The sequence below is a fragment of the Engystomops pustulosus genome, chromosome 1, assembly GCF_040894005.1.
Source record: "Engystomops pustulosus chromosome 1, aEngPut4.maternal, whole genome shotgun sequence".
Classification (NCBI taxonomy): domain Eukaryota; kingdom Metazoa; phylum Chordata; class Amphibia; order Anura; family Leptodactylidae; genus Engystomops; species Engystomops pustulosus.
In genome coordinates, this window is record NC_092411.1 from 244,677,645 (window position 1) to 244,691,797 (window position 14,153).

The 14,153-nt window shown below is 38.5% G+C and overlaps 1 protein-coding gene across 19 annotated transcripts in view; it reads right to left on the reverse strand.

The window, feature by feature from the left end:
• Positions 1-14,153, reverse strand: part of TENM3 (teneurin transmembrane protein 3) — a 1,383,253-nt gene that overhangs the window by 138,485 nt on the left and 1,230,615 nt on the right. For all 19 annotated transcript variants that reach the window (XM_072123399.1, XM_072123501.1, XM_072123484.1 and 16 more), the window contains 2 exons: positions 12,419-12,633; positions 1-211 (listed from right to left, as the gene is read on the reverse strand). In XM_072123399.1, the coding sequence (XP_071979500.1) occupies positions 1-211; positions 12,419-12,633 (426 nt within the window). The remainder of the gene's footprint in view (positions 212-12,418; positions 12,634-14,153) is intronic.

The following is a 14,153-nucleotide window of genomic DNA, read 5'->3' on the forward strand; positions in this document are numbered from 1 at the left end:
CGATTACAATTGTGTTAAATGACACTATTTCAGGGTTCTTGCCATCATTATAAAATGCTATATGCCAGATGCCAGAGTTCAGATACTGGATGAAGCCAGCTTCGTGAATGCTGAGGGACCTTGGAATACGTCCTGTCTTCTCAGACTCTAGTAGGTTACGTTTCTCTCTTGAAATCAATCTGCTTCCTTCCAGGAGTTCCACAAAATCGTACTGGAAACAATTAAGATAAAAAGGGTGAACCTCTGCTTTTCATCCAGATACAATTTGTTCTGTAAATGTGTACATGCCAATCTGCTTCTGGCCAAAGAACGTCTAGTCACAAGTTGGGGCAAAGTTATTTGGCATTTAAAGGAAGTCTAACACCTAACCCAAACAATCTAATTTGTTGTCAGCATGTTGTAGAGAAATGCACTATGATTCCAAAAATGCCTTTATTATTTCTGTCTATTATGCTGTTTCTAAGAAATCCCCATTTTAATTTAGTTGCTTATGTGGCAGTTGGTGCACCAAAGTCATGTCCTCGGGACCTTCCTTCCTCAAATACTACTCTCCTGATAAACAGGGTATGTGTCTTGTGTGAAGAATGGGGTGACTCTGGGAAAAGAAGGAAGTGAATTTGTTGGGAATATGAGTGCAGTAGGTGCTAAGGGCGCACCTTGGGGGCACCGACTGCCTCATTAGCATGTTTATTAAACTGAATATCTTGGAAATGGCATAATGAATAGAAATTTTTTGTAGAGTAGTTCTGGATAAGCGCTCCTTATATATTTCAGTTGTAACAGAGTATATAGTTCCACATTTAACTGGGGGTATAACTTTACAAAAACTGTAGAAACATCGGTAAGCCTCTGTAACCAATGAAACCATCCCTCATGGGGGTCAGATTCCTGGTACCGATACCAATTAGGTGTCACAGCCATTATAGAACATGTATGTAACCGTGCCTGGTAACTAATATAGAGTCTTTGTTACCAGCCTAAGTGCTGAGGCCCCAATGAACACTTTAAACAGGTAATCATTGGATGTAATATTACTAAACAAACCCAAGGTTATCTTATCAGTGTTAAAATCTTGGATAAGCTTTTATCCATACATATTTTTTTGGGAATCCTGAAAATAATAAAAATGGTACCTTACTTCTGATATAAGGGAGGTACAGTAAAAGCCCCATACACCCTAATGTGGCTCTGAATACCATAACATGTCTGTAACATGAGTTTCTTCTATTTATCTTCATATAAAATGTCGAACTTATTGGCAATCTCACTTCTGAATATTCACATACTAATAATTTCTATACTTTGGAAGCGAGTATGTCACATACTATGAAATATTTCTTCCCGGTGATTGATTCAGCAATACAAAGAAAATGGAATGTTCATATCTAGAGATCTCTAAAGAGTAAAGCAAACAAATAATTCACTTTTTGACTAAATTATGAAATGAAATAAATAAAAAAACTCTACAGCAATGAGTATACTGTAATGCCCTTGACAGAATGGAAGTGACTTTACAAGACAAAAAACACTATCTACATAGCAGCAATCCTTCAAAGTACAGAAGAAGAGAAAAAAAGTATAGGATATGGACTTGACAAGGGCATTTGGCTGGAATCGGTGTCTGGTAATGTGCTTTGTACATTTTAATATGCATTTGTCTGACTGTTTGTTATGTGGCCTGTCCCTCACCTTTGTCTTTCTCCTCTGGCATCGGGTATGTGTGGTGTCACAAATTTGTTCCTTTTCAAGGCATTTTTGTTTCCAAACACATTTGTCTTCGGAAAACAATTCCGTAATCGGAAGACCTTGCTGTTAATCAGCTGAGGTGGCTTCACGCTCATCCCACCTGCTGGAGCTATTTGCTTTGTGAACATTAACTATCATTTGTAATTTTCTCCACTGTGAGAAACTGCAGGAAAGGTGCATTGTATAAATAGAAATATATCAAGGCCCTAGCAGCACGAAAGCTCGCCGTTAACTAGATGGAACCTGTGGATTTTATTCGAGCAATGCAGAAGGGAGCTGGAGTTGCCCAGATTTGTGGGAGATTCATTAGCTCGTCTGGGTCTTTAGACCTTCTTCTCCTCCCAGGGAAGGTTCTGCAGCCATTTCAGAACAACAGCAGGGGTACCACTCACTGCCAGCATCAGTCATTCCCACTAAACTTTCCAACAATTAAGTGCCAGGAGGCTCACATTTGCCTTAAGTTTTATGGTTTATGAGAAGAAATCGGAAACAGTCTTGGCTTGCGGTGAAGCTTTTCTTTCTGTAGTGAACACAATCTTCAATTACTGTAACCAATGCAAATTATTACAGCACATCAAAAGTCTATGGCCCCAATAGATTATACTGGCTGCGTCAGTTTCTGTCTAATTTTGAACTAAAATTTGTGTAATCTGGTTGCACATGTGTTTATAAAGTGTTTGTGCCAGTTTAGAAAAATGTGCACATAAAGGGGTGTGTTAGTGTTTATTACTGCGACTAGACAGAATTGTGCTGTACGCTGTGTATTAAAGGTGCACCAAAAAAAAAAGAAGTGCACACTTCCCAACCAGTGCATGGTGCGCCTGACTATTGAAGACCATGCACCCGTGTTCAATTATCTGGCACACCTTGTACATTTGTGAGGAAATTGGCAATAAGGCAGTTTGCCTTACTTTTGATACGCCTGGGCCTATTTATGATTTTGGAAATTCAGAGGTTAAATATATATACACACAAAAGCTAGTGAAAATAATCCTCATGGTAGATAAGGTATTCTCCAAGCTGCTCTTGTGGCTCATGGGACAAAATCAAACAGGGATTGTTCTTGTTTTCAGTATGAGCTGTTTGCCGGCAAAATACAAATCAGGACTAAAATAATTAAATTCCCTAATATATAGACAAAAGTCCATAATGGCAAGAATGGAGAATTCCTCCCTGACCTCATACAGATGGGGACACTTCACCTGTCACTAGGAATGTCATTTTTAACTGGCAACAAGTTCTGATGGCCTATTCTATGCTGATTTAAAAAAAATGCCTTTGTCAGTATTCTTAATGAGTTCAGTACTATATATAAGTTTATTTCACATTACCTGGATATCTGTCAGCAGTGTGTGGTGAGTCTGTGTGAAAAGGGATAGCTGCAGACCGTGTGCCTGTAATTAAGATTTCTCTTCCTTTTTTCTCTCCTCAACACAATCTCCCTCCCTTCCCCACCTGTTAAATGCACATGACAGGAAGTGAGTAGGAGTGAGGGAGCTGCCGGCGTGTGGAGGAAAGGAGACATAGGTACACACAAGCTGCAGCTGCCCCTCCCCTGGGACTCACCACATGCTGCTATTAGGGAGCCAAGTAATGCAAATTAAATTCATAGAAACTACTGAAATTATTCATAATGCTGACAATGAGGTTCTTAAAATCAGCATAGCGTAGACTACTGGAACCGGTCACCAGCTAAAAATCAATTTCCTAGTGACAGGGTTACTTTAAGCTAAATTTCTATAACTAGAATTACAACATAGTTATCCCTTGCAGTCATTAGAGTCTAAAGACTTTCTAAAAATGGCTTTTGTAGTAGTGTATTTTTCAGATTACTGCTTTCGTTGTAAGAATACTTTATTCATACATATGATTAACCTACATTTCTAACGTACATGCAAATATATTGTCTTCTGGACAACTTTTAAAATGGAAAATTATCATAAAGCTTATTACAAAGCATGTGATTAGGTGCTAATATTAAGTTTATATTATAAATTAGGTAACATGAACAGGAAAGTTGTTTTCATCCGAGTGCTATCCGTTGGCACACTGACACATTTATTCTAATTGACCTGTGTATATGATCAAGATTTTCCCAGTTGCTTGTGGAGGCCGTAGAAAACTTAGAACAGGCCCTATTCTTGCCATGTTTGCATTCCCAAGAAGATTAAAGGAACGTGAAAAGTACTAATGAAACACAGGTGTCATCCACATGCAGTCCTTATTAGCATATCAGTAGCTATTTAACACAATCATGTGATCCTTTGTGGGGTTGGGACAAACTAGTGACATTAAAAGTCTGCCTTCTGTTTTTTTCTTCTGTAGATCCGCAAAAAACGGATGATATACGAATGGTACGTTGACATATTTTGTGGACTAAGTCCGTTTTGGACAAAATATGTCAACTACACACTGATGACACATGGACCTCAAAAAAATGGTTCACAGATCAGTTGTTGGATCCTTAGAACAACACCCCGTTGTGCAGGTTGTCTTGTTTAGTACCAAAAAAATCATAAAATCGGTATCTTTCCTGCTGATTCTTGCTTTTGAGGGTCAACCTAATCAAGAAATATCAATTAACACTCAGGGCTGCTGCTCAAATGTTGAGGCTTCACCACAGCAAGGGGAGATCTACCGTCATATCGGATCGATCATGCAGATGCACATAATAGTCATATTTGGAAGGAAATAAGAACAATATCTTTTTCGGTAGAATATTTGGCAGGTAATATGCAGGCTTCATAGCACAAAGTCACTAACCATTAACTTTAAGGATCACCGTCTACAGCAATAATGTACTATTTTGTTTCTATGCCTATTGGTTTCCATAGCTGAGTTTCTATGCTGTAATACGTCTATGAATTGTGTGAAATGAACTACATAGAAACCTCCAATCTATTCTGTCAAGTCCTAGCAGTGAATGAAATGGAAAAAGGAAACCTCAGGCACGATCCATTTAGATTTAGGTTTAAAAGGACAAAAGGCTGAAGTTGGGGGAAAAAATCCTACAAATATGTGATAATGCTCCATTAAACCCGATGCTGCCTCCTTGACACAACATGACAGGCTCATAGGCCTTTATAGTAAGACACAATGCAAAACAGGTCAAGTGGACTATTTACCCTGCACGGACAAAGGCCGCAATGATTTCATCTGGCTCACATCTTAAAATGTATTTTGGAAATCAATGACAGTAATGGATCACCACAGGGTAAGTCTGCTGTGCCTTTTTTAATTTACACTTGAAAAGGTCTAGACTGTGTACACATGCAATTTGTTCATTTCAAAAAGTCTATCAAAATGAAACACTTATAACCTTAGATACCTAGACACAAATGGGCTGCTAATGGAGTTGTTAAAAGTGAAGGCTTGAGGGATTGTTCGATTTTCCCCCTGTTTCATGAAAGACTTTATTATTATTTTGTATTCAAGTCCAAAACTACAATTCCATTGTGACAAACATCATCACAATGGATATCTATATTGTTTCTGTTGCCCTAATGCTGGAAGCATCAAAACTGCGCTTTCCACTTCTCCTTCCACCTACAGCCTTCTATTTAACCTAAAGGAACCGGTTCAAAAAATCAATTGTTTATTTTGTTTTCAAAAATCAATTGTACATTTTTTCAAAGTCAACCTTGTGCTGATGAAAAGGTCTTTCCATGACTAGAAATGTGAACTGGTTCTATATTTTCTTTTAAATAACAAAGATTTAAGTTTTATTATAGAAACATATGACTTGCTTTGTGCTAAGTAGTAGAGTTGAGTGGTCCCGAACCTAGAAATCACAGGGCTTTGGGCTCACCTCTACTGGATGACCCCAAACCACACTTTCAGGTTACGGTTCGACCAATATCCGCAAACCTGAACTTGTCCACTCATCCCTTATAATGAAGCCTAAAAGGTTTAAACAGATCTGTTCATAGAATTGCTGGCTTTTTATGGTTTTCTGTCAAAATTTCTATAAAAAAGACAATATTGGACCATAAACAATGGACCATGTGTCATGGCCACGTGAGGGGTAAGCTCATGTGTCGGTGACAATAGAAAAGGATTGCTTGAGCTGCAAAAAATGGACAGGACTTAAACCTACTCTTTGGAAACCACAATTATGCAAGCCTATTGATATTTATGGGTTTGTGTGCTATCCAATGAAACAATAACTAAAACCTATTTTCATGTACACGTGGCCTAAGCTCTACAAGACAATGGGGGACATGTGTCTTTACTTACATGTTCTTAAAAATGCAGGACACAGCCTCAAATCCAAAATTTACAGTAGTGTCTACTCCTGCATATAACCCCCTCACATGGCTTGTGTCCTCTCCTGCATATAACCCCTCACATGGCTTGTATCCTCTCCTGTATATAACCCCCTCACATGGCTTGTGTCCTCCCCTGTATATAACCCCTCACATGGCTTGTGTCCTCTCCTGTATATAACCCCTCACATAGCTTGTATCCTCTCCTGTATATAACCCCCTCACATGGCTTGTATCCTCTCCTGTATATAACCCCCTCACATGGCTTGTGTCCTCTCCTGTATATAACCTCCTCACATGGCTTGTGTCCTCTCCTGTATATAACTCCCTCACATGGCTTGTGTCCTCTCCTGTATATAACCCCTCACATGGCTTGTATCCTCTCCTGTATATAACCCCCTCACGTGGCTTGTGTCCATGTGGATTAGAGACATTTGCAACAAAAAGTCTGAAAAAAAGCCAAATTTTGTGTTTGCCTGGACAGGAAAAACTGATCAAGTATCACAAGTAAAAAGACATGATCATGCATAAGGCACAAAAAAGAGCTGCCAAATGTCTCAAAAATTCACCGCAGAAAGACAAAACTATGATACATGTTCCCCAATGACTGTATAGTGTCTCTATTTCACCGATAGCTGCGCTGGACAGAAAACATCATTATAGTACGGCATGGTTGCACACCTACCATGAGGCAAGTTGTGCCAACCACCTCTGTGACAAGAGGATGGAGAATACATCCATGGAGGGTCCTGTAGTCTACAGACCACCCAACATACCCAACACTAGTGACTTTCTAGGTAGTATTATGTGAGTAACAAGTAGTATTTGGCAGTAATTTTTGGCCATTGTAGGGCGGTTTTATGTGTCTGCCTTTTCAAGTTTAAAAGAAAGGAAAGAAAAGAAGGTTGTTGGATTGGGACTGCACTTTACTAGTTTTTCAAGGTCTTATTTTTATACTACCGGTGAGGTCTTCCTTTCTGCTAAGGAAAAGCAATATTCCATTAATACTGGAACTTAGGGTTAGTGCCTTTGTAACCAATCCAGACATGTAATACCATCAAAACACAAGAAACTGTTGGCGATGTATTTGTTCCGCTCTGAATAGAATAACAAGTAGCAGGAAGATGTACACGTTGTCAGCACTTTCCAGTAATTTGGTGCTCTGTCGTTGGAATACATGATAAGGTTGGGAGGGGGTAATCTGGATTGACTTGTCTTTTTTTCCCCTTTAATGAAACAAATTCATTACATTCTGCAAATATAAAGGATGCATGTTCTCCTTCATTTAATTTTGCTTTAAGCCATCGAAGTCCTTTGTTATTTCCAAAAGTCTCTTTAAATAAACATATTGATCCTCGTGTTGCAATGAAACTGACATTCTAGCAAGTGTCACAAAAGACTTTCAGTCTAGCATTGATTGCCTTGAAACGGACAACCAGTGTCAATTATTCCTGTCTGATGTATATGTGATTCCTCTAAGCAAGTAGAGAATCTATTGTCCCGGTGCATCTTTTTTTCCTTTGCAGGTTTGGTACGGACAAATCTAGAAGCAATTAATGAATTATTTCAAGTATGTGTTGTACTGCCATTTATACATTATTATGCAGGGAAGCCTTAACCATCCTATATAATGCAAAATGAGCAACTAGTCATGTATGCAAATGATGCTATTATGTGTAAAAGCTATTGACCCTATTGTATTCTCGAGGTCATTCTCCTGGGTACCGGCTGCCAGGATTACTTGTAACACTACGGAGCCAAATTCAATTCTGCCTAGAAATTCAACAACACCCAAAATGTGAATTCCTAAAATTTAAGTAAGACCTGTTATATCCCATAACTAATTTAATCATAGAATAATTATTTTCAGGGATCACTGGTAGTGTTCCTATGTCTGGCTTCTTATACACAATGTATGGACATATTGAAAATAGGATGTTTACACAGTTATCCAATCAGTGCTTATTCTGTCAGCATCTACAGGGGACCCTTTTTCCCAAACCCCATTTTCCACGCACCCAATTCTGAACTTTTTAAATATATTCTCGCAGAGGATAGGATATAGGAATATGATTAATAATTTTTAATAATATTTCTAATATGTTTTCATAATATTCCCTGGCATTCTGTAGGATTGAGAATATAATTCTGATAAGTGGGCAAAAACTATAAGGACCTTCATTAGTTGTGAGAACAGGGTCCACTAGTCAGCATGAAGTAGTAGGTTGCTCATGATTTTTTTTGATCAAAACATTTTTATTGTAATTTTGTTTTTTTTGTTTTTTTACAACACATAACAACGCACTGTTGCACAAAAGACTAAAAACAATAAGAAACAACCCACTCCCCCCTCCCCCGCCCACCTTCCCCACAGCAGACAGATAGAGACCACATCTATTAATCCAGTCTAATGACCAACTGGGCCTTCTACACAGGTCATGCCTAGAGAGCAGGGATTTTTTCATCCTACAAACAAGTACCTACGGTAGTTATTTTCCCCTTTAAGAAATTGTCATAGATATCTTCAGACAGCCACAGTCATCAATTGGTATTGAGAGCTATTGCGCAAGTCTATCAGGGCCCTATTCGGAAGTCCAGTATTGCTCATCCACCTTCCCCATAGCTTATCAAATTTTTGGGGGCATTTTCTTTTCAAATAAACCCCCCACTCCAATCTAATTATACTGTTAACCTTATTTATAAATTCCTGTACCGTGGGTGCCGAAGTCTGGATCCATCGAGCCGCTATGGTCTTGCGTGCGTATATAATAATTTTTGTATACATAGCATAGTAATCCCGTCCATATTATCATTTTCAATTAAACCTAGCAAGCATATCCTCGGATCCGGCTCTAGGTCCACCGACAGCACTTTCCGGATTACATGTAAGACTTGTCTCCAAAATTCCTCCAGCTCCTTACACTCCCATAGCATATGTAATAATTTGGCATCTGGGGACGAACACCAGGTTGCTCATGATTATTGACACATCATTCATTCTCTTGTGACTGGTGGGGGTCCCAGTGTTTGGACCGTCATGATAAGTGTATTATGACATATCTGTAAAGCACATATAATTATCTTACAAATCTCAAATATTATCTGGCTACATTATAGGGAAGATTTATCATTAGGCAGGACATTATCTCAGTTTTTTAGTGTTATAGGAGCTCTGATTATTGCATATCAGATTTGTTATAATGCTTTAGAAAGCTTTGTACATAAGCTTTCATTTTGGAATATGAGGTGTTAATGTTTGGAGAGTAGAGATGATGATTGTTTTTTGAATTCGGGTCTGGGTTTCGGGTGGTCCACCTGGCCAATCAAAGCCATGGCAAGCAGGCAGGGGCATCAATTTGCCATATTGGCTGCATTGCCGACAATCCGTCAATATGTCTGTTTTGTGCGGGTCACACCCGAACTCTGGTTCAGCAGAGAAAAGAAGTAAGCGTCACTCTTCGCTATATCTGGCGAGCACCGCGGTTGGGACGTCTCACATACACTCCGGCTCACAACCCCGGCTCTCGGACCTGAAGCTCACCTTGATGTGATGTCTGAATGTGGTGGTGCCGGTAGCCTGTATTTCTAGTCGGTTGGACACCCGAACTCTGGACCTGAACTTAAAGTTTGAGACCACTTCTCTCTACTAGAAAGAACTTGATACTTTTTCGTTTAAAAGTCACAAAGAAGTTACAAATTTGGCGCAATAGTTCTTCTTCAGTGCTTCAGGAGGGGACTGGAGTGGACAAACAAGACTGTGTTTTACCTGCAGCTCTATACAAGGATTAATATAACTCACTGGTTCTATAACAGATCAATGGGCTGCCCCCTCTCTATACGGCTGTGATCGCCATCAGGCCTTGCCTTATTCTCTGAATCTATCCAGACGCCATTATTTAATTATTCATTAATTAATTATTCAAATTCAGAACAGTGAGAAATGCCAGAGCAACATAAACTATGGGAACAGAATATCTGTAAACATGTAGAGATATAAACTTTCTCATATGACTTAAATGTGCACAGCTCCTGTCAAACAAAAAAAAATGTTATCCTATTTATTAATATCTCCCATGGTCGCTAAATGACAACTGTATAAACAACCCACGTTGTCACATAATATTTCACTGTCCGTCACAAGATGATAATGTCACATTCACAACACAAGACGGAGGATTACAATATTGTAGCTTCATCAACAATTCAATATTTAGTAGACGTGGATCCCGTTAAAGTTGGGGACCATAGAAGGCTATATTTATGAAGACTAAATTCAACTTTTGAACTCATAGTAGTTTTCTTAAGACTAGGAAGACTATGGGACTCACTGCCCCAGGATATTGTGCTGATGTTGACTGAAAGTTTGGAAATGTGCAAGAGAGCAAAAATATTGTATGTTACGGGAACAAAACATTTTGTTAATTTTTGTTAATTGTTATTTTTGACAGCCATATTGACGGTCTCGCAGGAATTTTTCCATACTATGGGCTATTTGACCATGTAGGATTTTTATTGCCTTCCTCTGTAGGATTTATAGGTTGGACTTGATGATCCTCCATCTTGTGTTATAAATGTGACATTATCATCTTGTGATGGATAGTGGAATAATATGTGATAACATGGGTTGTTTATACGGTTGTCATTTATCTACTAGGACACTATGAATACCACATGCCTTACTCTAAGCTATTACATTCCACATAATATAGTTCTAGAGCAGTGGTAGCGAATCTATGGCACACTCAGAACCCTCTCTGTGGGCCGTTATCTGAGAGCTTTCTTTAGACATGACTCAAGACATCTGACATCAGGACACTGATACAATGGAAAGCTGTGGAAGAGCAGTTAGAAAACAATTACTGCTAAAATTGCTGTGTTGGCAATTTGTGATAGATAAGAAAGTTTTGGATGTAGTTTGGGCACTAAAAGGTTCCCCATCAATGTTCTATGAATGGCTTAGAACAATGCCTTAGAACTCTACATAGCACAGTTCTTCAATTATTTCTTCTAGATGTTTATGAAGTAAATGACAATTGGCTGTAACAAGTACTATGAGTGTGTGGAGGACTTGTTTCCTTTGGGGCTAGGCATATTTAATTTCCATCTATGTACAAAACTGCTATTTTGTAAAAAAATTAAGAATTTACTAGAACAAATATGCCAAGAGAGAAGAAATATCTTCTGTATGCTGAAATTTCCTATTACTTCTATGTAAATATGATTTATATTACTTACTGTCACATACCACCGTCTCATGTCATCCCACAGGGACAGTGACATCACTGACAGCTGGAACCATCAGCCACCAAGTAATATAAGGTCTTTGGCAACTTTCTTTCTACATCGGCTAATTTACAATAACCCCCTTATTTTCCATAGCAAGTTATTTATTGTGCACCAGCGTATGATAGCCCTGGCATTCCCCCAGCACAGCCGGATACATCAAGTGGCTAAGAGGCTCTACCTAGTATAGAAATGGGCGCAGCCACTGACTTTTCACACCCCACACCGGACCACTCACCTGGCATAGAAGCGGCAGAAAGGCCACAATAATCGCAAGTGCTAGCGATACAATAGCATCCACAATTATTACAGGGCTTCTACTCCAGTGTTCTGGTGCAGAAGCCCTGCTAAATAAGCCCCATGTAGTGAAACTGGAATAACAATGTATATACACATAGATATACTTACATATACTGCTAAATAGGAGAAATATAATTCCGCTCTGGTATTACAGATGGTACATGTTTACTAACCTTAATCCTATCTTTTAATTCATATGCAGTATAAAAACAACTTGTCTTAGCTGAGAACATATCCCCTCATTCCCCAACAAGCAAGCTGAAATAGCGTCTGCCTCGCATGTTCACAGGTGTCCTACATGAAGCAGCATGCACAGTGATTTCCTAAATGGCAACGCCAATCACTTGTACTTTCCCCCTCCCTCAGCCCAGTCATTAAAACAACATATGTCTGATCACTGGAAATCAATGGCAGCAGATATACAGTTTCTCCCAATGGGAAATATAGAGTGTTGACTAACAAGCAAATACACAACTTAATGATGGAAATACCGGCTTGTAAGCCAGTGTGAGGTTCTTATATAGAGAAATGTATACTAAACAATTGCATGGCAGCTAATGAGTAGCCTATCGGCTTAGCAGTAATACCCCTTCATTTTGTGAGCAGCGGCGTACCTGCTTTTGAGTTACACATGTCATTGGCACGGGGCCCATGGAAAGGAGGTGAGTAATGTTAGTGGAGGGGTATATAAATTACTATTTCCTGCTAGTGCCAACAAATACCTGCATTTAGTTACTTTTATTTTGTTTAAACAAAGGAAAATAATTTATGAAAAATATTTTAGCTTAAAACGGCCACAAGGAGAAAGAGAATCAAGTCATTACTTGAGTGTGAGATGGAGGCAATCCTTTCCTTCCATATACTCCAATGAGCGCATCTTTCGGAAGGGTAATATTGAACTTTAGGAATTGTGGCTGATCAATGGGAATCTGTGATCTCCAAAATACACCTGGAGGAATCTCTTGAAGCGCTCGCCGACCAACATCCAGTTCTCCAGAGTCTATCGTATTGTTTTCTTGTCCAAGACCTCCAGATTTCCCTAAAAGAAAGAAAATATTTCTCAGTTTGGACATGATCCAGTTCTACAAGAAAGATTGATTGCTAATAAGACTGCATGTCATATATCTACAACTTTATTTGCCCCTTACAGTGCTTGGAAATTTTTACTGTTATAACCAGACTTTATACCATTGAACAGGAAAACGATCCCCTTCTATTACATTTGTATAATCACCTCTTATATAAGGCTTCTTCAACTTCACTCTAAAACTATACCAGATCTCAGTTCATCATCAATCTGTGTACAGTCACACTATAGAGTCCACAACTTACTTTAGATGTGGGGAAATCTTTCTCCTATGGCACATATAAATAACATTTGTCCTACCACAACCTCCTTCTCAATAGTGCCGGACAAAATAATATTCTCCTTTGTCCTTCATTAGATATCAAGCAACCCAACCATCTTGACAAACAGTCATAGTTGGTACGACCCACTTTAGGTTAAAGCAACTTTCATCAAACCAGCCTTGGGCTCAATTAGGGCTACATCACACAGCCGTGGTTGGTCTAGGAATCTAGTACCAGATAGTGGCCGGATTTGTCGGACAGACCAAAATGGCAAGGATGGAACTTCAAGCAACAAAGTTTTTTCGAAGAGCCTCCTTACTTGATATATGACTATGATGCTCTGAGTCTCATCCTCGACACTGTTGCTCAATAAGTGAAATATGGTCAGTGCAATCACTGTTCGACCACAGCAGAGCATTATAGCCTTTATATAAAGGAATTAAATGGCAAGACATAGAAAGAAATACAAAATAAATATCAAGGAAGGACTTAAAGGGGTTTTCCGGGAATAACTATTTTTAATATATGGCTGGTGGGTGGCACCAGTCACTATTAGGCTAATTTCTAGCCTATTAATGAGATCATTATCTGAAATAAGAATCCTAACCCAGGTGTTGTTAGATGAATAAGGTGTTGCATGAATTAAGATCCATGGCTTATAGATACAGTGGTAATGAGAATGAAATAATATACAGTATCTATTATAATATAATACAACAACTGTAAGGATCAACATGTTGAAAGGAGACAAATAGATCAATAGAAGGATGGTGATCTCTAGTACTCAGAGCATGAAATTATTTCACATTTCCTGTTTCTAGAAAACATAGAAGATCGATTTAATAATCTTAAGAAGCAGAAAACAAATAATGATTTATTTCACTTAGAAATTAAATATGAAATATACCATACCATGTGCTCTTGTAAAGAAGTGTGGAATTTGCTTTCCTTGTAATAAGTGTTTTGTGATTCCTTGGAGTTTGTGTTTTGTGATTATATATTACAGCTGAATCTCCCAGTCACATGAAAAGGAAACCCAATTCTGCACATAATTTTAAATAAAAACACAAAACTTAAAGCTAGGTATAACCATGTCCTTAGTTACATAAAATTAACTACAAAAAATGAAGCCCCATATCACTTTTATGAAATGGTGCTGCAAATAAAATTCCCTTAATTAATTGAACATTAACAAGTGTGACCATCCTA